Source organism: Ranitomeya variabilis, chromosome 2, assembly GCF_051348905.1.
Source record: "Ranitomeya variabilis isolate aRanVar5 chromosome 2, aRanVar5.hap1, whole genome shotgun sequence".
NCBI classification, from domain to species: domain Eukaryota; kingdom Metazoa; phylum Chordata; class Amphibia; order Anura; family Dendrobatidae; genus Ranitomeya; species Ranitomeya variabilis.
Window position 1 is genome coordinate 1,041,902,889 of NC_135233.1, and position 27,388 is coordinate 1,041,930,276.

The 27,388-nt window shown below is 45.2% G+C and overlaps 1 protein-coding gene and 1 long non-coding RNA gene across 3 annotated transcripts in view; both read right to left on the minus strand.

The window, feature by feature from the left end:
* The window catches only part of ROCK2 (Rho associated coiled-coil containing protein kinase 2), a 160,585-nt gene extending 156,836 nt beyond the window's left edge, over positions 1–3,749 (minus strand). For both annotated transcript variants that reach the window (XM_077291438.1, XM_077291437.1), the window contains exon 1: positions 3,141–3,749. In XM_077291438.1, the coding sequence (XP_077147553.1) occupies positions 3,141–3,239 (99 nt within the window). In that variant the 5' untranslated portion in view covers positions 3,240–3,749. The remainder of the gene's footprint in view (positions 1–3,140) is intronic.
* Positions 3,750–11,477: 7,728 nt separating this feature from the next.
* Positions 11,478–16,179, minus strand: LOC143810175 (uncharacterized). The gene is made up of 3 exons (XR_013222687.1): positions 15,605–16,179; positions 13,245–13,295; positions 11,478–11,568 (listed from the first exon to the last, which is right to left on the minus strand). It is a non-coding gene; the product is annotated as an uncharacterized LOC143810175 (long non-coding RNA).
* Between the last annotated feature and the right edge of the window lie 11,209 nt (positions 16,180–27,388).

Sequence of the window (27,388 nt, forward strand, 5' to 3'; positions counted from 1 at the left end):
CATTGACGAGACGAGGATCACCATGTATAATGTCACCAGTGCTCTGCAGACCCGAAATCAGCAGCGGCGGCAAATACAGACCACCGAGTTCAGGTCAGGAGACTCGAGGGCCAGTCTGTACCCGGATGTGTGTGACCTGCCAAAAAGCTTTGATTCCAAAAATGCCCATGTAAGTATACAAGCGGTATGTCCGAAATTCTTCTTGGGGCACAGTCAGACGGCCATATAAATTGGAGCCAGCGGCTCTCCCGAACTGAGGAGGGCAGCTTTATGTATGCAGCTGCCACGCTCAGGTCGGGAGAGCCGCCGGCCGGTCCTTGCACTGTGCTCCGATCTCGCTGTGCCCTAAAGGCAGACAATACAAGACAACCTCCACGGCTCAAGGTTCTATGGTGCCCTTCGTGAGCAGAAAAAGTGTTGACGTCCCATTCTTCCCATGATATGCTGCAACAGTGATGAGCCTGGAACAGAATGTTGACTGCTCACAGGCCTCAGAAGTGAAGCAACCAGGTAACAGAACATCATCACTTCCAACCCTGACATGATAGTAATTAAGCGGACTAAGGTAGAGCCGCTTGGGTTCAATCGGTTGAGTATTGCTTCATTTAAGATTTTACTTCATTATTTGCCTTTAGATGCATTTTTTTTTTATCCAAGTCGACGACCCCATTCAATGAGATATGCAAAAAGTTTCCTCCTGTGTTGTCCCATCAGGACAAACCCATCTAAAGGTTTTATTAGTGGCAATAATCAAAAAGTCACATTCCCCTGCTCAGGCTTCCAGGTCAGGACTCCATGGCGGGGGGGCCTCGTAATCACAAGGGGCCTCCAGGATGCAGGCATTCGAGTGTCAGTGAAGGAAGATCACACTGCCCTCGTCCACATACACAGAGTATGGAAGCAGAAGCCAGAGCGGGGTAGTGCACACTATGGTGGACACTTCCAATCAGCACCTCTGGTGGACTCATGAATGGGCACCATGAAATATGACATTTCCCCTAGATGTCCACTGCAGAGGAAACATTTGGTATAGGCGGCCAATACTCATCACAATGGCTCTCACATGAAAGGATTGGGCCAAGTTGGTAAGTTATTGCTCCTCCATACGGCAGGAGAGCACTTACTGACTGCTGGAGCCCCCAGAGACCAAAACCACATCTAAATGGGGCAGATGCCTGGAATTCGGAATTCTGCTCCATTCTCTCCTGGAGCGATGGCACTAATGCCCTTAAAAGTGTTACTTAGAAAGCAAATATAAGTGTGCGGACATGTGTCCTACATATGTGACCAGGGTGAGAGGCTGGAGAACCAGATCACTAGTATGTGCCCTCTGAGTCACACTGGCAGTACCCTCCTCCAACCCACACAAACACTGCGGTGGGGGCACACGGCTCATAACCACAAAGCGTGATCCATCTCCCCCAACAAATCCATGCCTCCTCCATATACCACCATCTACAAAAAAGGAAAGATTTTAGGCACCCGCCCAGGGGAACCTAACGGCTGCCCACTTCAGATTGCCGAGTGGCTGGTGTAGGCACCAAAAGTGATAATGCTGAAGACCAGCGGGTGCTGGAAAGAGCGTGCCACCTTCTGACACTTGGCAGATGCCTCCAGAGGACTAGTTGGTTGTGCACACCAGTAACTAACGGGTTACTGATTAACGCCCAGGGCGGACTCTCTCCTGCCAGTCTATATCTTCTTCTTCGCCCTCTATAAAGAATCGGTTCTCTCACACGATAACTGAAGGAGACTTTTGACCCTAAACTTCTCCGGCAGCTCAGAGTTTCGATGCATTCATTGACGGCCTACTGATTAGCGGGCATTACTGCACTGATAACACCAGCCTGCAAACAGCAGGGCAAAGCTTCCCGTGGGGGAGGGGGTCAGTGCCAATGCCTCAGATGGTGGTGGGGGGGTCAGTGCCAATGCCTCAGATGGTGGTGGGGGGTCAGTGTCAATGCCACATATGGTTGGGGGGGGGGGGGGTCAATGCCAATGCCACAGATTGGGGGGGGAGGGGGTCAGTGCCAATGCCACATATGGTTGGGGGGGGGGTCAATGCCAATGCCACAGATTGGGGGGGGAGGGGGTCAGTGCCAACGACTTAGATGGTGGTGGGGGGGGTCAGTGCCAATGCCACATATGGTTGGGGGGGGGGGGTCAATGCCAATGCCACAGATTGGGGGGGGAGGGGGTCAGTGCCAACGACTTAGATGGTGGTGGGGGGGGTCAGTGCCAATGCCTCAGATGGTGGTGGGGGGTCAGTGCCAATGCCTCAGATGGTGGTGGGGTGTCAGTGCCAATGCCTCAGATGGTGGTGGGGGGTCAGTGCCAATGCCTCAGATGGTGGTGGTGGGGGTCAGTGCCAATGCCACAGATGGTTGGGGGGGGGGTCAGTGCCAATGCCACAGATGGTGGGGGGAGGGGGTCAGTGCCAACGACTTAGATGGTGGTGGTGGAGGGGGGTCAGTGCCAATGCCTCAGATGGTGGTGGGGGGTCAGTGCCAATGCCTCAGATGGTGGGGGGGGGGTCAGTGCCAATGCCTCAGATGGTGGGGGTCAGTGCCAATGCCTCAGATGGTGGGGGGCAGTGCCAATGCCTCAGATGGTGGAGGGGTCAGTACCAATGCCTCAGATGGTGGAGGGGTCAGTGCCAATGCCTCAGATGGTGGTGGGGGTCAGTACCAATGCCTCAGATGGAGGAGGTGGTGGGGAGTCAGTGCTAATCCCTCAGATGGTGGGGAAGGGGTCAGTGCCAATGCCTCACATGGTTGGGAAGGGGTCAGTGCCAATGCCTCAGATGGAGGAGGTGGTGGGGGGGGGGGGGGGTCAGTGCTAAAGCCTCAGATGGTGGGGAAGGGGTCAGTGCCAATGCCTCAGATGGTGGTAAGTGAGTGTACCCTTAAACCAAGGTCCCCTGTAAATGATCTAAGCTATGGCATTGGAAACTGCAGGTAGCACAATGGGCATCACATAGCTCCAATCGCGATCTAGCGAGGATGGCATGTCACACAAAATTACCAAACCGGGTGGCACAATATCAGTAAGTGACTGACATGGCGCAGCCCGGGCTCTGCAGCGTGTGCCCCCCACCCAGCCATGGCACCGGCCACCCTCGCCCCGCAGCGGCCACTTACCAGCAGACTTTCTATATTGATGGGCGAGCGTGGGTTCCTCAGGACGGTCTCCAGCTTCTCCTGCCGGTTGGCCATACCCTTCTCTGGTGACGAGGACATCTTTGGCCAGTCCTGGATGGTGTGAAGTATAAGAGGTTGTATCCTTTATTTAGGAGGGATCCCACCTGGATTAACAGAAGCCCCCTTTCACCCTCCTGTAGGAGAAGGCAACATGGGGGCTGCCCCCTGCAGGCTCACAGGCAGAACTGCGCTCAGTCCTCCTCTGCAGTGATGAGCCTGTTACTTTGCACACAGAGGGGGCACTCTGGGGGGAGAGTGCTACTTTATACAGGAACTTTCCCACAAGCCTGGCCCTTTAAATAACTAAAGCCTCTGCGCCATATAGATCCATAGGGCACCCCACAGAGGGTCCCGGTAAGTGCAGGGCTCCCCCTTTATGTGCCGCCCGGTGGTCACGTAGCCATGATCACGGAGGGGACGTGGAAACTTTTCCGCTCTCCGGGGTCCCGCGCTGGATCCTGCGCCAATGGTCGCACACAGCTTCCAAAATAGTCGCAAACTCGTTGGGTGCAGCTCGTTCTCTCCCGGAGCTGGAGGCGCCTCTTCTGCGCCCTCCTCTTCCTCCAGGGGCTGGATCTCCCCCGCCCGGCAGCCGCCACCGCCGCCGGCCGCACTCTGGCCGCCTCTTCCTCCGGTCCTCGCTCTGTGCGGCCGCCGCTCGGGGGGTGCGGGGCTCGTGCAGTCCGGCGCTCGGTGCGCGCTCTCCCGGGATCTCCGTGCAGTGCTCGGTGACAGAGCCGGCCTCCCGGAGCACGGGCCCGCCTCTTCCTGCACACACTACACACCCATGCCGGCGCCCGGCGGGCGGAGGGGAGACACCAGACCACCAGCAGCCACAGCGGAGCGTCCGCCGTGTCCGGGCTGCAGCCTCCTCTCCTCCGGCATCCCATAGTCCGGCTGCTACAACATTCAGCCGATGTTTACATGGTGCGGTTTTTTTTTTGTTTGTTTGTTTATGCAAATTAAAAGCTTTGTAATGCATTTTTAAAAACCGCAGCACGCCACTTTCAGCTATTTTTTTAGCATATTTTGCACCCAGAAAGCAACAAGTGCAAAAAAAGGCAGGTATCGGGCTATGTTCACACGTTGCATTTTTGCTGTGTTTTTATGCAAATTTTAAGCTGCGTTTTACAGTCCCAGCAGAGTCCATGAGATTTCAGAAATTTCAGGCCCATATTGTTTGTGTTGTTTTTGCAAACTGCAACATATCAGTACTTTCAGTGAATTCTCTGCATATTTGCAAGTGTTTTTTCACCCGCAACAACAACAAAAAAAAACGCAGGTGCCAATTTTTGCTGCAAAAAGTTAAATCGTGATTTTTGGGACCACAAGAGACAATAAAAACAGCACAAAAAAATAAGCAAAACCTGTTTTTTTTAGATGCAATGTGTGAACGTACCCTTAGATTGTGGTGCAGAAAACTCCGTAACGACAGGTACTAAAATGTATCCGCTCGCACAAGAGACAAACGTACCTGAAAATCGCCAAAATGCAACAAGAGAGCAGGTTTTACCTGCAGAAAAAAAACCACAATATGTGAACATGGCCTTAGGGAGGTCTCTACTCACAAAACCGATGTGATAACTTCCTGCACCGCCAGCTCTACAGCGATGACCTCACGTACCGGTGCGTGTGACCGCTGCAGCCAATCACTGCTTAGGGCTAGCGTATACGTGCGCCACCATCTGCACCGCTTTACAGTCATTTACATCCACCCGGAGTTAAAATCGGACAGCGCTCGTACCTGTGCTCCTCAGTACTTCCCTATGTGAATGGGGGCACACAACAAATAGGGGTCCCATGCGAGTCCTCCATACAGCAGCCGATGCTTACTGATACGTCGCCATTATTGGCACAGGAGATTGCATTTGATCACGGACATTGTAAACATTTGCTGTATAAAATACATCACTCATCCATGTAAAACTCTGGGCGGCCATGTCCGATTTTGCCTTAGAACAAGAGGTCCTTGGGAAATATCAGACACGTCCTATTTTGACCCCGAGGGTCAGATCAAAATCAACAATGCAAGTTAATGGGTCAGTGGAAACTCGGATGCCACCTGAGTGCGGCCCTAGTGGAAAATATTGTTTATTTCTTTCCATTTCTCCACGTATGAGAAATTATGCCAACGATCGGCTGCAGCGGTCATGTGATGGATGTAGGGCACTTGATCAGCATGGGACCAGCGGGATCCTGAGCAGTGTTAAGGCCGAGCATGGTGTCTTATGTATATGGGCCCCAGACATCTGATAAAGTGATGGCATATTCTGGCAACCATGACACTACCCTTTTGACAAATGTTCCTAGAATGGCCGCCGCTGATCTTTTTCAGTTGTCGTGTGACAAGTTACCATTTTGTCATCCATTTTTAAAGTGGCCCTCGTTTCAGCGGCCCCTAGCAACCAATAAGAGCCTTCATTAATGGTCAGATACTGAAGAGTGAACGCTGGAGTCTGGTTGCTATGGGCAACACAGGATTTGTTGTTGTGCTTGAGGCCTAGTGTGTTCGCTGCTTATCTTATATCTCTAATGTTCTCAAGTGGCCGTTTTCCCATCAGAAAGAAAACCTATACAGTATATTAGATAGCTGTGAGACAAAATGTCAGCTGCTAGATCCTTCTCCCCTCATTATCATCTGTCAGGGAGAGTCATATGGCTGCCATGTGAATTAGATGGCTTGCTGGCTAAAATCATTAGGTGTAGGTGACTTTGCCCCAGTGTGTATGGTGGTCTTAAAGACGGTTTCCAGAATTAGAAAAACATGGCAGCTTTGTTTCAGAAACAGCGCCACCCCTGACCAAGGGTTGTCAACTTGGTGTTGCAACTGGTGATGCAGCTGAGCTGCAATACCGTGCACGGTCAGGGGTGGCGATGTTGATGAAAAAATAGTAGCCATGTTTTTGTAAACCTGTACAACCCCTTTAAGGCTAGGTCAGTAATTATCACAGAAGTTGCTCAACCAACAACATTTGTGCAATTTTGCACGTGAATATTTTACAGTTGCGACATGACAGGGAAAAACCCCTCCAAATAGCAGACAGGTTGTATGTTAGGCTCAAGTCTCACTTAGCTTACATTAAAGTATAAAACTCCAGTCTTGATGAATCAGGGGCCCAACGAGGCATGAGTAGAGGAGCCGAAGAAGGGCTAGGCATTTGAAGAGTAGGTCTGCCGGACTAGTCCTGTCTCATTTGCACATGTGCGTTTTGAACAGGTAGTGAACATGACACATTGCCTTTCAAGTGACATGTGAGCTGTGGTAGCCCCCAATGTTCTATTTGTAACTAGGCCCCCTACCTATCCTATAGATTGGCTTCCATAGAAGTGAATGGAGAGAACCGCACAGATATGTGCAGCCACATTTCCGTTAATTCTGGCCGCAGTGGGACATCATTTAGTTCCACCTTGTTCGGCTGATAGATGCGGGTCCCACAGTTGGGATACAAATCCCATCAGATATTTATGGTATATACTGTGGATATGCCATTAATGTCTACAATGTCAGGAACTTCCCTTTAATACTTCTGAAATATGGCTGGTCCTACTGAAAGGAGATCGCATGTAAACAAGTGTCTGCCATTGCTGTAACTTGATGTTTGTGGGCCCAAACTCTCCAATCGGGCCTCCAACTAACAAGGGAACTTTATTAGTCTTCTCACATGGGCCAAAAGGTCCTTTTGGTCCCCTTTAAGCTCTACAGTTACACCCATAGTCTGTGGTATACATGACACAAACATCCGTGGTCACTGAGATTGTCAGACTGAAAAAAATGTGACCAACTTAAATAGTTTAGGTGACTCCATGTTGTCATTACGATTTATTCTTAGATCTGATAGCGGGTGAGACCATGGCCAAAGTGACTGAGGAGAACTGGGCAATGACCGTGTGGAAATCATCAGCTGCTTACATGTACATCAGTCATCATCCACTTGTAGACTATGAGGCATTATTACCCAGGGATGGCCGAAGAGCGTCATAGAAAGTTCAATGATACAGCACTATGAGATCGGTTATTGGAATTAGGCTTTGTGCATATAGTCTTTTTGCTGAGTTTTTTAAGAAGAAACTGAGCAGAAACTTTGAGGAGGACTTTTTGGAGGAGGATTTGGAGAGTTTCCACTCAGCTTCTACTCCAAAAACTCCTTGAAAAACTCTATGTGCACATAGCCTAAGAGAAAAAACAACTGTCCTAACTACAGTATAATATGGATAGAGCCTTTTAGATCCCTTGGCATGTCCATCCATCAGATCGTTTACATTGGTTGTTTTTTCCAGAGATAAGTGGACATATCTGGCAGACACTTTTTCCCCCTAATCCTTTAACATTTCAGAGTCACTCAGCTTGTCCAAAACAGTTTTGGCACAAGGGTTGGGTCATTATTAAGGGTCGAGAATATTACTTCACCAAAGAGACAGTTCAATTCTGCGGTCAGTTGGTAGACAGAAGCCTAGCGGGACCCTGTCCGCTTCCGATTTTTCTTCCTTGGCTTCCAAACGCTATAGTTTGTGATTTTTTTTTTATCTCAAGTTTTATGACGACTTGTTTTTTTTGTAGGGTATAATTTTTATCATTACCATTTTGGGGTCCATATGCCTTTTTGATCTTTTTTCATTCCATTTTTCGGAGAGGTAAAATAACCAAAGAGCAGCGATCATACCATTTAGATATTTTTTTGACCATATGGAATAAATTATGTTTTATTAGTTTGGATAGTCAGGTGTATGATGATGCTAGAAATTAGCAAATTGATTTGCAGGACCCTTGTCTTGTGACCTTTTAAGTATTTTGAGGCCGATGGGGCATTGATCCACGGAACTAGTCTGATTGCCGTTTGTGGAGTCGGGAAGGAACTTTTCTAGAAATCCCATGTCCACTATGCGTGTATCTGCAAGTGTTGATCACCGCGGACATTGACATGAGGCACATCTTTCAGGACCGCAGCATGTCAATTTGTCTTGCGGAGACACTAGTCTCCGCAGCAAAAATGTAATCAACAGAATGTATTTAGCGAACAGGTGGATTTACCTGCGTTCAGTAGAAGATAGTGTTTTGGACACAGCAAAAATAGCGCTGCTCATTCCGGATCGTAGGAACGTAGCCTAATATGGGGTATGGATCAGATATAAGTGTACAAGGATAAGGGAGATTCCAGAAAAACTGTAGTATATTAGTACATCAAAGTTATAAGTATTCAGTGGTGTCAGTATGGACAAAAACTGGAAAAAAAAAACACTGGGATAACAAGAGAACCCAAAAAGAGAAAAATAAACCAATACGAGGTTAGATATTTTAGTTTCAAAATATCAGGACTGGTCGGAAACACGCGTCGGGGTATGGAGTTGCAGGTCCCTCATACAGCACAGCAGCTTCCTGGTATGTACCCTTATACACACACGTGCCTCCCTACATGTTTATAATAAATTTATGGCTAGGATGTGCCTTTTTTGGTGGTCATCCTCCTAAGGATATGCACTTCTACTAATACTAGCATGGGTTTGCTACCCTGAACTTGGACTCCTTATAATACTTTTGGGTGTCACACCTCCAAAAAACACTTTGATTAGCATATCTCCTGGACATATGTGTCTGTGTAATACATCTCCATCCCTTGTGATTGTCACTGGCTTCCCCTGACATCATATGTGAACCTATATATGCTTTTTTGTATCACTATTTACACCTCAGAAATGTGTGTGTCGCACATTCATAGTCACATATGTTCTCTTTGTTGCTGCTGGCATGTTGCACGTTACTGATATGTCTATGGATACAATATATTCCTATATGACACATGCTGCAGTGTCTCTATACTGGATTATTATTTTTAATATATTTATTATTTATTTTTTGTGAGCGTTTTCTGTTCCACCTCTCGCCCTTGTACTAGTCAATTAAGGCAATATTTATAGCATCTTTTTGTCCTGATATTTTGAAACGTAACTATCTAACCACGTCTCGGTTCATTGTTCCTTTTTTTGGGTTCTAATATGGGGTATAACAAAGTCAATGGCAAAGTACTGGAGGGGAGGTATGTTTCACTAAGGGTGTTCGCTTCAGTGATAGCAACCTAGCAAATGCTCCAGCACACTAAGTACTGAAAGGGGTTAATCAGCCATGTTTAGTGCTAGCCTGACTAAACAGCTGTAGAGTGGGAGGAATCCAGAGGATAAATTCCCAGTCTTCTAGAGCATAAAGGATGGGGTGGGCCTGGAGGTGCAAGCTTTGGAGCTGTGATTTCATTTTAAGGGAAATTTAACCTTTTCTTTTTGTTCCTGAAGTGGGCATATTCCTGTAGCTGTGCCATACGTTAGCTTTTTTGTTTCCCAGGAAGGCCGGGTTTGTTTTGCTAACATTGCACTGGTTTATGCAGTTTTGTTTAATAAACCAGTGAAAGATTTAAAGAGACAGTGTTTTTGTGTCTACCTCTATGTGCAGCCAATTGTGCTGATCTAGCACAGGGGCTATTAGCATCTGCCTGTCGGCATCGACATGTTAGGCTACAGGTTAAATCTGATGGACTTATGTCTACCTTCAACCTAAAAAACTATAGAAATATGAATGGGAGCCCTACAAAATTCCTGCAACTTGCCGGCAATGATGATGTCACAGCATCAAAAGAGGAGCTGGGGATGCCGGCAAGTAGGAGGCAGTTTGCAGGGGTTCCGTTTGCCAGCCACATTCACACATTCGCTAGACGACACCATATATGCTATTTGATTATGTTTTTGTTTGCATTTACTTTCCAGGAAAAGGAGGGCAATGGGTGAAATAAACTTTATTTATATATATATTTACATATTTTTTACTAGGTTTTTGGGTGTTTTTGTCTGTTTTTTTTACAGTATTTATTGGTCCCCCTAGCGGAGTTGAGCCTGGAATCACTTGATCATGTGTACAATACACTACAGCTATCTTCATAGATGAACAAACATGGCAGACTCGTGTTTTTGATAGACCCTCGAGTTGCCATAACAATGTCATTGGCATCCTGCTATTATGAAGGTTGCGGAGCCGATTTGGGGTCAGAACAGACACCATCTTCCATTACCAACATCTCCATTAAAGCCTCATATAAGAGACGGAATTTCACTACCTGGTTTATCATATTTCATGCAATAAAGAAGAAATCTTTTTGATACCTCTTCATTGAAGTTTTGCATTACTGTTCGTTTTTCTTGGGTGGAAGTTATGTTGTTTCTTCAGGAGGAAAATTTCTAAAGCTTGGCAAGTATGCCTTTAAACTAAGCGAACCCAAGTAATGCTGTTCCCAAAAAATGACTGTCATACACAGACCAAGAAATGAGGACAAAATGGGAATATCCATGCATATCCCGGCCAGACGAGCGCATTTACTGTAGCCGATTAGCTTGAAAGATTGTTCCTAGGAATGCTTGTTTCCCAATAATCAGCCAATATAAACAGACTGACAATCAAGACAATGAACGAGCAAGATGCTTGTTCTCCGGGGGAAATTATTTTTTAAGCTTGCTTAAGAATCATCGTTCTCGACAGCACAAGACAGGATATGTGCTGCCGAGAACAATGGCATTTTGTTTGCCCAGAGTGATTGTATTAATGATCGTTCTGTGTGTGTAGAAGTGTTGTCGGCCTGTCTAAACATTGGTTTACATGTAGGCGACTGGCGGTTGTTTTCCGCTGTACGCCATTTAGTGTAAACCCACCCTAAGCTCTCGGTACACATGGCTTCTTATGATTATAAACTTGGGTGGAGCACCTTGATGATGTGATAGTCCGGAGTGGCCTGTCTCACTTTTATCATGACTGAAAGCCTCCGGAGATAAATGAGACCTAACAACCTGTAAACTCCCCCTCCACTCTAAGTAATCAGTACGCCTTCATCAGGCTATGTTTTTAGCTCTTAGAAAGGCCAGGGACTGGGTCATATTATTTGTCTGGTATGTTTGCTGATTGTATTGACTTTACACTGAGCATACAATACGATGGCAATAGAGGTACGGTCAATATTGAATTTACCCCTGCTGTACTGCCAGCTTTCTAACAGAGCAAGTGGCAATTTATTTATTAGAAGCCCTTATGTCAAAGCATGGGAGTGGTGCAGGGTAATCCATCACTCCGTATAAGTCACTTCTATATACACTGTCAACATGGAAACATTGGACATGGGACTGCTACACAACAAAAAGAAGACAAAGATATTGACTACTGCCAGATATGACTGAGACATTTAAAATGGACAGCGATGAACTGGAAGTTGTAAAAGACTTCAACCTAATCAGAGGAATGAATTTATGCTTGCAGGTGAAAGTTTATTTATAGTGGTTGTGAAATCAAGCGACTGGTAAATAACGTTTCGGCTAATACATAGCCTTGGTCACAACGTCGCTGCAAAAAACATAAAGATACAAGTATTTACAATATAGTATTTACAATAACAAATAAAATCATATAATGTACATAATATACATAGTTTCTAGATGCAATTCATGTACAGAGAGATGGCTCTGTAGGACTGTGTAACGAAGTATACTAAAGTTGAAGTCATTTGTAACCAAGGGTTCTCTCTAGAACAAGGGAGTGAAAGAAGGAATTCCATGCTGGGATGACATAAGTTAACATTGAATAGTATATGCCACTCAAGTATTACATGTATACTACAATCCAAGAGGGGTAATAGATGCTATCAAAATCTAGAAGTGCACATAAGGAGAGCAGTAGAGGGGAGGCCCACCTAGTATGCAGAATAAAGTTTCCATTCAGGGTTGAACAGGTGCTGATAAGAGGTTATGTCCTGTTGGAATGAAGAGCAAAGGCAATGGGGTGAATGTGATTGCTAATATTAGGCTCTGCTGAATAGTGCTATAAAATATTACCATGTAGTTTCCATGGAACCCAAGTGGTTAGGGCTAAAGGATTGCTCCTTAGGACAATACAGCGGATGGCTGTCAAGGTCTTGTACCCAAAGCCTGTGGAGAGTTATTATAATGAGGACGTGTCATGTAGATGCCGTGCTCTAGTGAGGCATGAATAGCATCTAACCTGTACAGGTATGGAGTCCAGGATTGGCAATGCTTTCAAAGGTACTTTAAAGGTTGCGGCGCCCCTGCGTATTAAATTATCAAACAATGTGGCAATATAAGATATATGTTGTGAATAGGCTGATATGAGATAGATAGAATGTAAGAATACTCATCTGGTGAAAACGATATGTCCACGAAAGGCCTGTCAGTGTGCTACTGACATAATGAAAGAGCCCTCTGGGGATTGCTAAGCGTCTGGCGGTGATTTGTAGAAATCCTGACACAGCCGTGTCTAGGTATGTGCTGGCGCTGGCGTCTGAGCTCCCCAATTAGTCCGGTGCTGACACTCCTGTGTCCTGCAGTGTGGACCATGTAGTGCTGTCTCCATGATCGGCGCTTACTTATAAAGCGCCAGAGGGGCATGGGACCGGAAGTGTCTTTGAACGCCGGCGCCTGCGTACTGGGATGGAGAAACGTCCATTCTCAGTGAGAGGTGCCGGTGAGATCTGCGCGTGCGCACGTCCGGTTAGCAGAGCCGGAGTGTAGGAGAAGTATGGGAGGCACGGCGCATGCGTGTGTAAGGGCAGGAGGCTGAGCCGGATCATATCATGTCCTATTGATGCGGGGGTGCCATGTACGGATGTTGGAATGATAGGTGTGTCTATATGGTGGCAATGAATCCTGAAGCGGAGCCTGTATATTATTTAGATAAGTGATGTTCCATACGGCACCTGATGAGTGATATCGTACGTACATAGGTAAATAGATGTGATGGTCGGATGGAACCAAACTAAATGGCATGACACGGACTGGTGACCGTGGCTGAATCAACATTGTACTATAGAACACTCATCCGACAGAAACTTAAGAGTACAATCTTCCGGCAAAACTGGAAAATACAATAACTATAACTGTGGTACACTGTAGTATATAATAAACTGAGTAGGAGTCCAAACCATAGGAGCAAAAGGAAACTTAGAAGGGAATAAGCATAACAGAAGGAAACTTAGAAAAATTCTGCACTAAGGTGGGGAATCTTACCAACTCCACAAAGAGGATTGCTGAGTGGTTGCGTGCAACTATTCAGTGGGTCTATGGAAGAAAAAGGTATCATATTAGCCAGTCAATTTCACGATTAAGTCCGTTAGGGCTGAGTGTGTCCAACGTATAAATCCAGTATGTTTCGCGTTGTCTCAACATCTGGATATGATTACCACCCCGTCTTGGTCTATGCACTTTCTCTAAAACCTGGAATCGGAGTTGCGATATGTTATGCCTGGCCTCTTTAAAGTGTGCTGGTAGTGGTAACCAGGTTTTTCCACATCTAATTGTAGATTTGTGACTTATGATTCTATCCCTGATGGTCTGAATTGTTTCGCCCACATACAGTAAGCCACATGGGCATTTAATGATGTATACCACATAGTTCGATTCGCACGTATGGTACTCCCTGATGGGATACGATTTACCTGTACGGGGATGGACCACTTCACTCCCTTTGATGATGTTTGAACAGCATGTGCAGCTCAGGCACGGGAATGTACCCCTTCTGGTTTGTCCACTAAGTGTGCGGGTCATGGTTTGTTTTGAGGAGCCTATGTCGGCCCTGACTAGTTTGTCCTTTAAATTGGGTGGTCTACGTAAGCACATCAGGGGGGGATTTCTGAAAACCGCTATTTTGGGGTATGCCCTAGCAAGAAGTGGCCACTGTTTGTGGATCAGATTGTGGACTCTCTGCATGGATGGGTGGTGCCCATGGACGAAAGGTAGCCTAGATGGTTTAGGAACCGGGGTTGAAGGGGGGTAGGTTACGGATAGAGCTTTGGTCATCTCTGTAGTGAGAAGTGTGCCCGGATAATTCCTGTCCTCAAATTTTTTGGACATCTCATGTAGTCTGGATTGTCTGATGGTGGGGCTAGATACTATTCTAGAGACCCTTTTGAACTGTGATCGAGGGAGACTGTTTCTGGTGGATTTTGGGTGACAGCTGTTATATAATAAAAGGTTATTCCGGTCTGTGGGTTTAGTATAGATATCAGTGGTGAGAGTGCCACTGGCATCTTTGCAAACTTTGGTGTCTAGGAACGTGATCGCCTCCATATCATAAGAGATAGAGAATTTGAGTTCCGGACGGACTTCATTGATGGTATTGTAAAATGTTGTTAGGGAACTGTGGTCCCCCAGCCATATGCAAAAAATATCGTCAATGTAACGATACCATTGACGGGCAAACTGTTGGAATAATGCGTTGGTATAGATGAAGTCCTTTTCGAAACGGTCCATATATAGGTTAGCATAGGCGGGCGCCATGTTAGAGCCCATGGCGGTGCCGCATGTTTGAACATAGAAGTCGTCACCAAAGAGAAAGTAGTTTTCCCTGAGTACCAAATTGAGTAATTCAAGACAGAGTTCTTGTGAGCGTGTGTCCATTCCTGCTTCAGATAATGTTAGGGAAACTGCCTCTATGCCTGTGTTGTGTTTGATAGAGGTATATAGACTGTTAACATCGAAAGTGCATAAAATGCTGTCAATCGGGACAGAATTGATGTCCTGAATCTTTTTAAGGAAGTCACTCGTGTCGAGGATGAAGGATTTGGTTTTGTGGGTATGCGGCGTAAGTATTTTCTCCAAGTAGATGGATATGGGATTAAGAATCGAGTCAGTGGATGCCACAATAGGGCGTCCAGGGGGATTTTGTAAATTTTTATGAATTTTTGGGAGAACGTAAATCACTGGGGTTATCGGATGGTTATTAATCAGGAATGTTTTGGTTTTAGCGTCAATGGTTTGTGAGTGTTTCGTTAGGATGCTATCAATCTTTCGTCGAATGTTGTACACTGGGTCTGATTGGATTTTTTTATATGTAGTGATATCTGCTAATTGTTTCTCGATTTCAGCTGTATAGTAGCTTTTGTTCATCACTACCGTGGCCCCACCTTTATCTGCCGGTTTGATAACAATATGTTTGTTGTCCCTGAGTGCAGTCAGTGCTTGTTTTTCAAGGGGTGTCAGGTTATGTCGGATTGGAAGAAAACCTAGGCGTTGGTCACGGATTGTTTCCTTAATGTCTCTGTCTAAAAGAGTTATGAAGGTCTCGACCGCGTGGTTGGATTTAGGGGGCATGAACTTGCTGGGGTTCCTAAGCCCCAATGAGTCCAATGTCACAGGTGGCCCCATGTCTCTGTCTGGTACTGTGCCTAGTGTATTCTCAGTGGAATGAGGACTATCCTCAAAGTGTACTTTAAGCCGGATACTGCGATAGAAACTTTGTAAGTCCTTTTCTAGCTGAAATGAATCCCATCTAGGAGTTGGACAGAAGGACAGACCCTTATTAAGTACCCTGAGCTCAAGGGGGGAGAGAGAATAGTCGGAGATATTTACTACCAGGTTTGGACCCCTACCTGTGACCGGAGAGTCATCTGGCGTTCTCGATCCTTTCCTTCTCGACCTCCTGGTAGGCGACCGCTTTGGCCTAAAAAAACCGCTTTTGCTGAAGTTCCACCGACGTCGCTTCCGGACCCAGGAGAGGATCCCCCGGCCGGCGAGGAGTCCCCGGAGGCTGTAAATCTCTGTGCTGGGCGACGTGGTCTCCGAAAGGTTTGCCTGCTGGTAGTTTCGTCCCATCGATAGACTTTGTTGTTCAAATAATCCTCGGTGTCTCTTTGGAATTTTGTTCTTTTCCTCTCTTCCAAGTTTTTTTGATGTGATGCTAAGATGGAGTCCACTTTGTTCTTTAAGGTATTAAACTCCGAACTGGTCAGAGTAGAGGTGAGCTGCGTCTCGATGGTTGCGACTTTTTCTTCCGTTTCCTTTATAGCCTCCTGTAAGAATTCAACAGTCAGTAAAATAATATCAAAGGAACACTTGTTGAGTATTTTTTGAAATGTAGTGCAGTATCGGTCGTTATCAGAGAATAGAGTTGGTCGGAGGTTACACCGTAGGCCTCGTGGTATCTTCCCCTGCCGATGGTACTCCCCAAGGGTGGCACAGTGTAGATCGTAGGCTATGAGTCTCTTTTTCTCCTTCTCCCAATCCCTTGTCTTTATATCCCTATTCGGTATATGTAGAAAATCTGCTTTTGTTTTTATTCTGGACAGGATTGTTGATCCTGTAGCATCATCGTACACGTGTGTCTCAGATGACATGTGTTCAGTTGGTGCTTATAACCAAAAAATACGTAATGCAAAAATTATACGATGGTTAGCACTCAACAGAAGTGGAGATGACGGTGCTAGTGAAGGGAACAAATTGCTCCAAAGTCACTGAATTGAAAAGATCACTGCACACGTACAAGAAAAATTTATGCTTGCAGGTGAAAGTTTATTTATAGTGGTTGTGAAATCAAGCGACTGGTAAATAACGTTTCGGCTAATACATAGCCTTGGTCACAACGTCGCTGCAAAAAACATAAAGATACAAGTATTTACAATATAGTATTTACAATAACAAATAAAATCATATAATGTACATAATATACATAGTTTCTAGATGCAATTCATGTACAGAGAGATGGCTCTGTAGGACTGTGTAACGAAGTATACTAAAGTTGAAGTCATTTGTAACCAAGGGTTCTCTCTAGAACAAGGGAGTGAAAGAAGGAATTCCATGCTGGGATGACATAAGTTAACATTGAATAGTATATGCCACTCAAGTATTACATGTATACTACAATCCAAGAGGGGTAATAGATGCTATCAAAATCTAGAAGTGCACATAAGGAGAGCAGTAGAGGGGAGGCCCACCTAGTATGCAGAATAAAGTTTCCATTCAGGGTTGAACAGGTGCTGATAAGAGGTTATGTCCTGTTGGAATGAAGAGCAAAGGCAATGGGGTGAATGTGATTGCTAATATTAGGCTCTGCTGAATAGTGCTATAAAATATTACCATGTAGTTTCCATGGAACCCAAGTGGTTAGGGCTAAAGGATTGCTCCTTAGGACAATACAGCGGATGGCTGTCAAGGTCTTGTACCCAAAGCCTGTGGAGAGTTATTATAATGAGGACGTGTCATGTAGATGCCGTGCTCTAGTGAGGCATGAATAGCATCTAACCTGTACAGGTATGGAGTCCAGGATTGGCAATGCTTTCAAAGGTACTTTAAAGGTTGCGGCGCCCCTGCGTATTAAATTATCAAACAATGTGGCAATATAAGATATATGTTGTGAATAGGCTGATATGAGATAGATAGAATGTAAGAATACTCATCTGGTGAAAACGATATGTCCACGAAAGGCCTGTCAGTGTGCTACTGACATAATGAAAGAGCCCTCTGGGGATTGCTAAGCGTCTGGCGGTGATTTGTAGAAATCCTGACACAGCCGTGTCTAGGTATGTGCTGGCGCTGGCGTCTGAGCTCCCCAATTAGTCCGGTGCTGACACTCCTGTGTCCTGCAGTGTGGACCATGTAGTGCTGTCTCCATGATCGGCGCTTACTTATAAAGCGCCAGAGGGGCATGGGACCGGAAGTGTCTTTGAACGCCGGCGCCTGCGTACTGGGATGGAGAAACGTCCATTCTCAGTGAGAGGTGCCGGTGAGATCTGCGCGTGCGCACGTCCGGTTAGCAGAGCCGGAGTGTAGGAGAAGTATGGGAGGCACGGCGCATGCGTGTGTAAGGGCAGGAGGCTGAGCCGGATCATATCATGTCCTATTGATGCGGGGGTGCCATGTACGGATGTTGGAATGATAGGTGTGTCTATATGGTGGCAATGAATCCTGAAGCGGAGCCTGTATATTATTTAGATAAGTGATGTTCCATACGGCACCTGATGAGTGATATCGTACGTACATAGGTAAATAGATGTGATGGTCGGATGGAACCAAACTAAATGGCATGACACGGACTGGTGACCGTGGCTGAATCAACATTGTACTATAGAACACTCATCCGACAGAAACTTAAGAGTACAATCTTCCGGCAAAACTGGAAAATACAATAACTATAACTGTGGTACACTGTAGTATATAATAAACTAGTCAGGGCCGACATAGGCTCCTCAAAACAAACCATGACCCGCACACTTAGTGGACAAACCAGAAGGGGTACATTCCCGTGCCTGAGCTGCACATGCTGTTCAAACATCATCAAAGGGAGTGAAGTGGTCCATCCCCGTACAGGTAAATCGTATCCCATCAGGGAGTACCATACGTGCGAATCGAACTATGTGGTATACATCATTAAATGCCCATGTGGCTTACTGTATGTGGGCGAAACAATTCAGACCATCAGGGATAGAATCATAAGCCACAAATCTACAATTAGATGTGGAAAAACCTGGTTACCACTACCAGCACACTTTAAAGAGGCCAGGCATAACATATCGCAACTCCGATTCCAGGTTTTAGAGAAAGTGCATAGACCAAGACGGGGTGGTAATCATATCCAGATGTTGAGACAACGCGAAACATACTGGATTTATACGTTGGACACACTCAGCCCTAACGGACTTAATCGTGAAATTGACTGGCTAATATGATACCTTTTTCTTCCATAGACCCACTGAATAGTTGCACGCAACCACTCAGCAATCCTCTTTGTGGAGTTGGTAAGATTCCCCACCTTAGTGCAGAATTTTTCTAAGTTTCCTTCTGTTATGCTTATTCCCTTCTAAGTTTCCTTTTGCTCCTATGGTTTGGACTCCTACTCAGTTTATTATATACTACAGTGTACCACAGTTATAGTTATTGTATTTTCCAGTTTTGCCGGAAGATTGTACTCTTAAGTTTCTGTCGGATGAGTGTTCTATAGTACAATGTTGATTCAGCCACGGTCACCAGTCCGTGTCATGCCATTTAGTTTGGTTCCATCCGACCATCACATCTATTTACCTATGTACGTACGATATCACTCATCAGGTGCCGTATGGAACATCACTTATCTAAATAATATACAGGCTCCGCTTCAGGATTCATTGCCACCATATAGACACACCTATCATTCCAACATCCGTACATGGCACCCCCGCATCAATAGGACATGATATGATCCGGCTCAGCCTCCTGCCCTTACACACGCATGCGCCGTGCCTCCCATACTTCTCCTACACTCCGGCTCTGCTAACCGGACGTGCGCACGCGCAGATCTCACCGGCACCTCTCACTGAGAATGGACGTTTCTCCATCCCAGTACGCAGGCGCCGGCGTTCAAAGACACTTCCGGTCCCATGCCCCTCTGGCGCTTTATAAGTAAGCGCCGATCATGGAGACAGCACTACATGGTCCACACTGCAGGACACAGGAGTGTCAGCACCGGACTAATTGGGGAGCTCAGACGCCAGCGCCAGCACATACCTAGACACGGCTGTGTCAGGATTTCTACAAATCACCGCCAGACGCTTAGCAATCCCCAGAGGGCTCTTTCATTATGTCAGTAGCACACTGACAGGCCTTTCGTGGACATATCGTTTTCACCAGATGAGTATTCTTACATTCTATCTATCTCATATCAGCCTATTCACAACATATATCTTATATTGCCACATTGTTTGATAATTTAATACGCAGGGGCGCCGCAACCTTTAAAGTACCTTTGAAAGCATTGCCAATCCTGGACTCCATACCTGTACAGGTTAGATGCTATTCATGCCTCACTAGAGCACGGCATCTACATGACACGTCCTCATTATAATAACTCTCCACAGGCTTTGGGTACAAGACCTTGACAGCCATCCGCTGTATTGTCCTAAGGAGCAATCCTTTAGCCCTAACCACTTGGGTTCCATGGAAACTACATGGTAATATTTTATAGCACTATTCAGCAGAGCCTAATATTAGCAATCACATTCACCCCATTGCCTTTGCTCTTCATTCCAACAGGACATAACCTCTTATCAGCACCTGTTCAACCCTGAATGGAAACTTTATTCTGCATACTAGGTGGGCCTCCCCTCTACTGCTCTCCTTATGTGCACTTCTAGATTTTGATAGCATCTATTACCCCTCTTGGATTGTAGTATACATGTAATACTTGAGTGGCATATACTATTCAATGTTAACTTATGTCATCCCAGCATGGAATTCCTTCTTTCACTCCCTTGTTCTAGAGAGAACCCTTGGTTACAAATGACTTCAACTTTAGTATACTTCGTTACACAGTCCTACAGAGCCATCTCTCTGTACATGAATTGCATCTAGAAACTATGTATATTATGTACATTATATGATTTTATTTGTTATTGTAAATACTATATTGTAAATACTTGTATCTTTATGTTTTTTGCAGCGACGTTGTGACCAAGGCTATGTATTAGCCGAAACGTTATTTACCAGTCGCTTGATTTCACAACCACTATAAATAAACTTTCACCTGCAAGCATAAATTTTTCTTGTACGTGTGCAGTGATCTTTTCAATTCAGTGACTTTGGAGCAATTTGTTCCCTTCACTAGCACCGTCATCTCCACTTCTGTTGAGTGCTAACCATCGTATAATTTTTGTAATCAGAGGAATGGTCACTCAAGATGCAGTGACGACACTGTGAGTCAATAGGAGAATAGCTATCGGCAAGTCAACAGTGAAGTCACTGGAGAAGGTCTTCAAATCAAGAAACATTTCACTGGAGACAAAGACACGGCTCGTACATTTTTTTCCCCGTGGTAACATACGGATGCGAAACCTGGACCATAAAGAAACAAGACAGAAGAAGAATCGACACCTTCAAAATGTAGTGCTGGAGAAGGATGTTATCAGTACCATGGGTGGCAAGAAGAACAAACAAATCAATTTTGGAACAAATTATGCCAGACATGTCACTCGAACCAAGGATCACCAAGCTATGACTTTGGAAACATCATACGAAGATAGCAATCACTAATGAAGGACATCATCGTCAGAAGAATAGAAGTATCAAGGCAGGAGGAAGATTAGCAACCCGATGGCACGATAATATCAACATAACGTCAGGGAGGATCCTGGTGGAGCTATTTAGGCTTGCACAAGATCGATCTTACTACAGATCGTTAATTCATCAAGTTGCCATTGCTGGTCGTAGAAAAAAAAAATATATACTCTGCTCAAAAAAATGAAGATAACAATTGCACATCACAATATGAATAATTCTTCTTTTATTGTTGCATTTTTTTAATGTCCCCGTTACTACTAGTAGCATGTGGTGGTACCTGCAGCACATTCAGGTTGCATGGATTGTCCAGTTTCTCCAGGACATCCAGACATTTACATACGTGCCGTCATAAGAAGATCTGTCAAACAGTCTTAAGTCCATGGTGCAGAAACCAAGACACAAGGAGAGCCAAACATTTATGTAGATGGGTATCAACTCCGCAGCAGGACCGGTAACTACTCCTTAGTGGGAGACAAAATGGGAAGAACATTGCCAGAACCCAATAAAATAACCTCTAGCGCCTACTGGTGTGTATTTGTCTGACCAGAAATAGACTTCTTGAGGGTGGCATTGGGGCCTGACACCCTGTAGCTTCTCACAGCCCAGCACCATGCAGCAAATCTATCATTGGCACCCTGTTCTCTGCACAGCTGAGAACAGGTTCACACTGAACACATGTGACAGACATAAAACAATCTGGATAGGTGGGGAACATTATGGTCTTTGTGCACATCCTCATCCTCTCCTATTTGGTTTCTCCTTCCTTAAACTCCCTTGTGTCCCACTCTGTTGTTTGGTGTGTGTAGTTTGTATGGTTGGTATTTTAATTTATCCCTGTCCATCTTCCCTTGTTTGTCTGATTAGTGTTTTCCTATACACTTCAGTTTCTCACTACCCTGGGGGGGAGCAGATAGGGGTTGATATAGGAGCATATCAAGGCACGAGAACCCAGCGTCTACACCTTCAGGAGTAATCCACGGGACAGGGATGGACTAGGGCACCCCTAGTTTTAGGGACCTGGTTAGCGACCATAGTCCCACCACCATCATGAAAATCAGCTTCTACTCTGGAGAACTAAAAGAAAAAAACAGAAAACCCTAAGGGCGGTGAAGGGGTTGAACGAGCAAACATCAGAATGAGCCCAATTGGATACAACAATTCTCACGCATCTTGATATATTCATAGAAATTTAAAGATTAAATACAAAACCTGTATCAGGGCTCCATACACCATGTGCCATTTATAATAGAGCAGAGCAGCCTTTGGGTCCCCTCAAGATGCCTATCTGTGCACAGTACGAGTGAATACCTTTTTCTTATTTTGCGTCTTGAGACTTGTGTTTTCTTCTGCTGCCTTTAGATGGAAGAGCGAGTTACCATTGAACGAGCCTGAAGTGTTAAGCAGAACAAACCCTAAAGCAGCGACCAATAAACGAGAGATTACGCTATGTTCCTGCCTCTAGCTTACTTTGTGGCTTTGTGGGGCCAGAGATATATTCTGCTTTTCATCAACTGTTTCAGATTATATTACCATGCGGAGATGGGGACATCGGATACCTAAACTATGAAATAGAATTGGTCATATTACTACCAACGTGTCAGATGAGGCTATGAGCATGTCCAAAGATGTAAACCAGTGTAAGGGTATTACTAGCACAGAACACACACACAGTTTTAATCTTCTGAACATACATAATATCCTATTAGTGAGTTCAATTACAGGAAATTCCAGACTTTACATACTGTACTTGATGAGGTTAACCCGGTATTTGGGTATCATTGTTTAGGAGACTATGACATATTGGAAGGCATTTACAAAAGAAATGTTTATGTAAGTGCCCTTTCCCTCCCAATCTGACATTGGGCATAGAGAAACCCAATAAGTATGATTGGCAGATGCCAAAAAAGTCTTGTGCAGGAAACCTGTCAATTAGAATATGATCCATGCACAAGACTGGGCATTTTACGAATTTGCAGGAGAACGCAGTTCTATAGACCCTTTACATGCACAAAATAAAAAAATAAGGTCTAAGCAACTAATCAGGTTTCATATAAGGTTAGGGATTGTCACATCACTGACAACACTTCAATAAGAGAGGTCCACCAAAGTGGGATAAAGACAAAACAGGTCCCCCATAGAGCAGGACAGGGTCTGAAGAGGTCCACCAGAGTGGAACAAGAACTGAAGAAGTCCAACAGAGTGGGGTAAGGACAGAAGATGTCCAGCAGAGCGGAACAAAGACTGAAGAGGTCCACCAAAGTGGGACAAGGACAAAAGTGGTTCACCAGAACAGGACAAGGACTAAACACATCCGACAGAGTGGGACAAGGACAGAAGAAGTCGACTAGCGTACGACAAGGACTGAAGAGGTCCACCAGCATAGGAGATGTGTGTCCACCAAAGTGGTGCAGGGGCAGAAGGGATCCACCAGAGTAGGACAAGAGTAGAAGAGGTCCACAGAGCAAGACAATAACTGAAGAGATCCAACAGAAAAAGAACTGAAAAAGTCCACCAATGCAGGACAAGGGCTGATGAGGTTCATCAGAGCGGCACTAGGATAGAAGAGATATAACAGAGCGGGACAAAGGCTGAAGAGGTCTACCAGCACAGGACAAAGATTGAAGAGATCCACCTGAGTGATTGCCATTACATGAGAGCTTCTTTCTGCTGTGGCTCATAGCGAGAAATTCTGACGGGGTAACATTTTCTATAAGGTCCTTTTACCCTAATAAATAGAGAGGTAAATAGAAAGGAGCTATTAACACGAGACAACTCTTTTTAAGAACAAAAGATTTAGTCATCAAGAAATGCAACACAGACTTGAAAAAGAAAGGTCAAAAGACCTAATAATTATGAAATGTAATGATGTTCCCTGAAAGATTGAGTCTGTTCAGTTTGTGGTACGGATTTATATGGGCATCCTCATCCTATACTTTTATGGCATATCCACAGCTGTATGCTGTAAATACATCGTAGATGAGGTTCCCTCCAGTGGGACCTACATCTATCTTGAGAACAGGTTCTTGAGATGTGTTGTTTGGAAATTCCAGCCATCTCTTCACTGACAGCAGTACACAAGAGAACCCCAATTTCAAGATAGATGCAGGTCCCATTGATGGGATCCTAATCTACTATACATTAATGGCATATGCTGTGCATATATGCCATAAATGTATTTGATGGGAATACCCCTTTATGGTGTCCATACACATTGGAACAAAGTCAGCTGGACACACCATTTTCTGGTAGAACTGGCCAACTATCTGATATGAATTGGGGCCTTCAGAAATCCAACTACCTGGTGATAAGCCATCACCAGAGGTGTCTGACAACTGCCCACACAACTTTCCCCACTCAAGGCTCATTTACAGTCAACCGAACCGGAAACGCATGTGTATGGTGTGGTTGGGAGGAATAGCTTTTGGCCTACATCCATTGAAGGTGTAAGTACCTTAGAAAGGAAAATATCATCCAAGTCATTTTATTCTAGGCGTATTGACCTAGCTCATTAGAAAAGACAATTATTTTTGGAAGAGGGAAAGGGAGGGGAGAGGACAAATTAAAGGGGTTGTCCGGTTAAAATAAGTTATCACCTATCCAAAAAAATAGATACTAACTTGTTAATCGATGGAGGCCTGAGCACTGATACTTGAAACGATTGACAGAACAAGGAATTTTTATACTCGATGGAGACTTTCTATCCCTGCTAAAAAATGGCACAGCAGGTTGGATGTCTGGGCGGCTGCTGTTGCATTCATTCTCTTTGGATCTCATGTGGATAGGTGATAGCTTGTTTTAACCGTACCACCTCTTTAAGCATAACACACATTTAAATCAATGTAATGCGCGAACATGCTGTTTTCTACAGCGAGATACTCTTTGTATCAACTGCATTTTTTTTTCTTCTACGCCAGGCAATCCTTTTAACCTATGGATTTTATCACCTTCTTCCTTGCACTAGGTTTTATAACTATATGTTGTAGTGCAACAGTAGCACACTTATGCAGTGAGGAGGCAGTGACCCAACAAAGTTTCAACATAAAGTCTCTTCACAGCATTATATGTCCAATTCACACAGGTGCATAGCATTAATGTCCAGATAACAGCACTACATAATACCCAGTATCCTCTGGATCGCAGCCGAGCACATATCCTCCGGATTACACAGTCACTAAACACACCGGTCCCCCATCATGACCGGTTGCCATGGGCGACTGCACCGCCGTGTTAATGTCTCTTTACTCACAGCTTTTCCACAGTACACAATATCCCTCAGTTTGCAGCCGTTACACATGCTAGTCCTCCTTCAGGCACAGTACAGTCTACCTGCTTCACATCCGGGCACAAGACCGTCCCCCTCCGAAATCAGTTACTGTGAGCGACTGCACCACTGTGTAAGCTGTGGGTGCCAGACTATTCAGCTGCCTTGGCCGTTTTGGCTCTGCTGGCATGTGTTGCCTCACACAGTTGGAGCTCTGCAACGCCGACTGCTCTGCACAATATCAAGAACCAACTGACTCTGGCCCTGACACACCCATACCCTTTACTGTAGGGATTTTAACTGGGATCTGTGGCCTTCAGCCACATGGAAAACGCGGGCCTGGAATGAAAAGGACTGCACGACTATCATCCTGCAGTCTGTTTCAAAATACAAAACCCAGAGCAGGTTTTTCCTAAATCTGCCTTGGACACTAGCATGCCCAAGACTAACACTTATTTTAATCTGCATTTCAATCACAGCTATGCCTGTGACTGCTATGCACTTTAATTCACTTCCTCACAATTGCAATCACAGCTGCGCCTGTGACTGCAATGCACCCCATGGCCTCAATACGCCTCTCTGCGCATCCTTGGGAGAACACACAGCGACCCCTAGCTGTGACACCAGTCACTGTCTTATAATGTCCAATGCTCAAATTTTGCTCACGATAACCCTCATAGTATTAGCTGCAAAAGCAACTTTGGAATTTAGTTAACTCGTGGAGTAAATGAATAAAACAATCATAATGGCTACATGAATAAAAATGAAAATTTAAAGATAAAATAAAAAATGCACAGATATAACCTACCGGTAAATGTGCTCCATTGTTAGCTGAGACTAGCGAATGTATTGCCATTAACTGTCAATGAATAGCACAACTGCAGACTTTCTATGACAAGCCTAATGGAGCCTGCTAATCCCAGGAGAGCCCCCTGGTACATTAACGCTACCTACTGTAGAAGAGATAAAGGAGGTTAGATATAGCGCTGATACATGCTACAACAATGACAGCGCTGTGCATTTATGGACTGTTCAGTAATGCAGGCCTCTAAGATTCAGGCTTTCATAGGACGGAGGGTAATGTGCACTCATCTGGTGATCTCAGGAACAAATGTGGTGCCGACAAAGTATACAAGATGGATAAAAGTGAAAATCTTGGGACCTTGATACTTTGCATCCAAAAAGCCAGATGGCGTTTCCCGTGTTGGCGCGTGAATTAAGACATTTGTAAGTGTGCTTTCACATTGCGTTTAGACATCCGTTCATTGGCCTCGTCGGGGTTTACGTCCGAATCCCGCGCCAAACAGGATTCAGACGTATGCGACGAAGTGGTCATAGACTATAATGGTGCCGGCAAAGCAAACATGCACTATGACGTGCATCATTTTTGTGAGTGTATGTCTACTGGAGACGGACATCCCATTCAGGCGCAGTCTACTATGTCTGAGTGTCCACCTCCAGTAGGCGTACACTCACGAAAATGATGCACGTCAGAGCGCACATTTGCTTTGCCGACACCATTATAGTCTATGGCCACGTAGGTTCATAAATCTGAATCCAGTTTTGCAGGGGTTTAGCACGTAAGTCCCGACAGAGCCACCGAACGGTGCCGGAAAACACAATGTGAAAGCACCCTAAGGGGCACTGGCTGACTGCTTTTATTGATAGCTATGCCATCCCCCTTCTAGGCTAATGCACAGACAAGAAAAGGTGACTGGCCATGCTATAAAAAAAAAAAAAACTGGTGACTGCCCATGCCATGAAAACAGGTGACTGGCCATGCCATGAAAACAGGTGACTGGTTTGATGCAGTGACCCCTGTTACAGGTAGGGGGCGCTGCATGGTCTTCCCGGAATACGCATGGAGGCATATTGAAGCCATAGGAATGCATGGCAATCACAGGCATAACTGTGGTGATGAGTCAAAGTCTGGAATTATTGTGACTGGCCTGTAAGTGTGTCGCAGAGGAAGATACTCAGCACTGTCAGCCTGAAGTAAGGATGTTCTGGGACCTGTAGTCCCACAAGCAATTGTGTTGTTTGTATAATTGTGAAGGGAGGCTGGCAGGGCTAGTTATGAGATATGGGC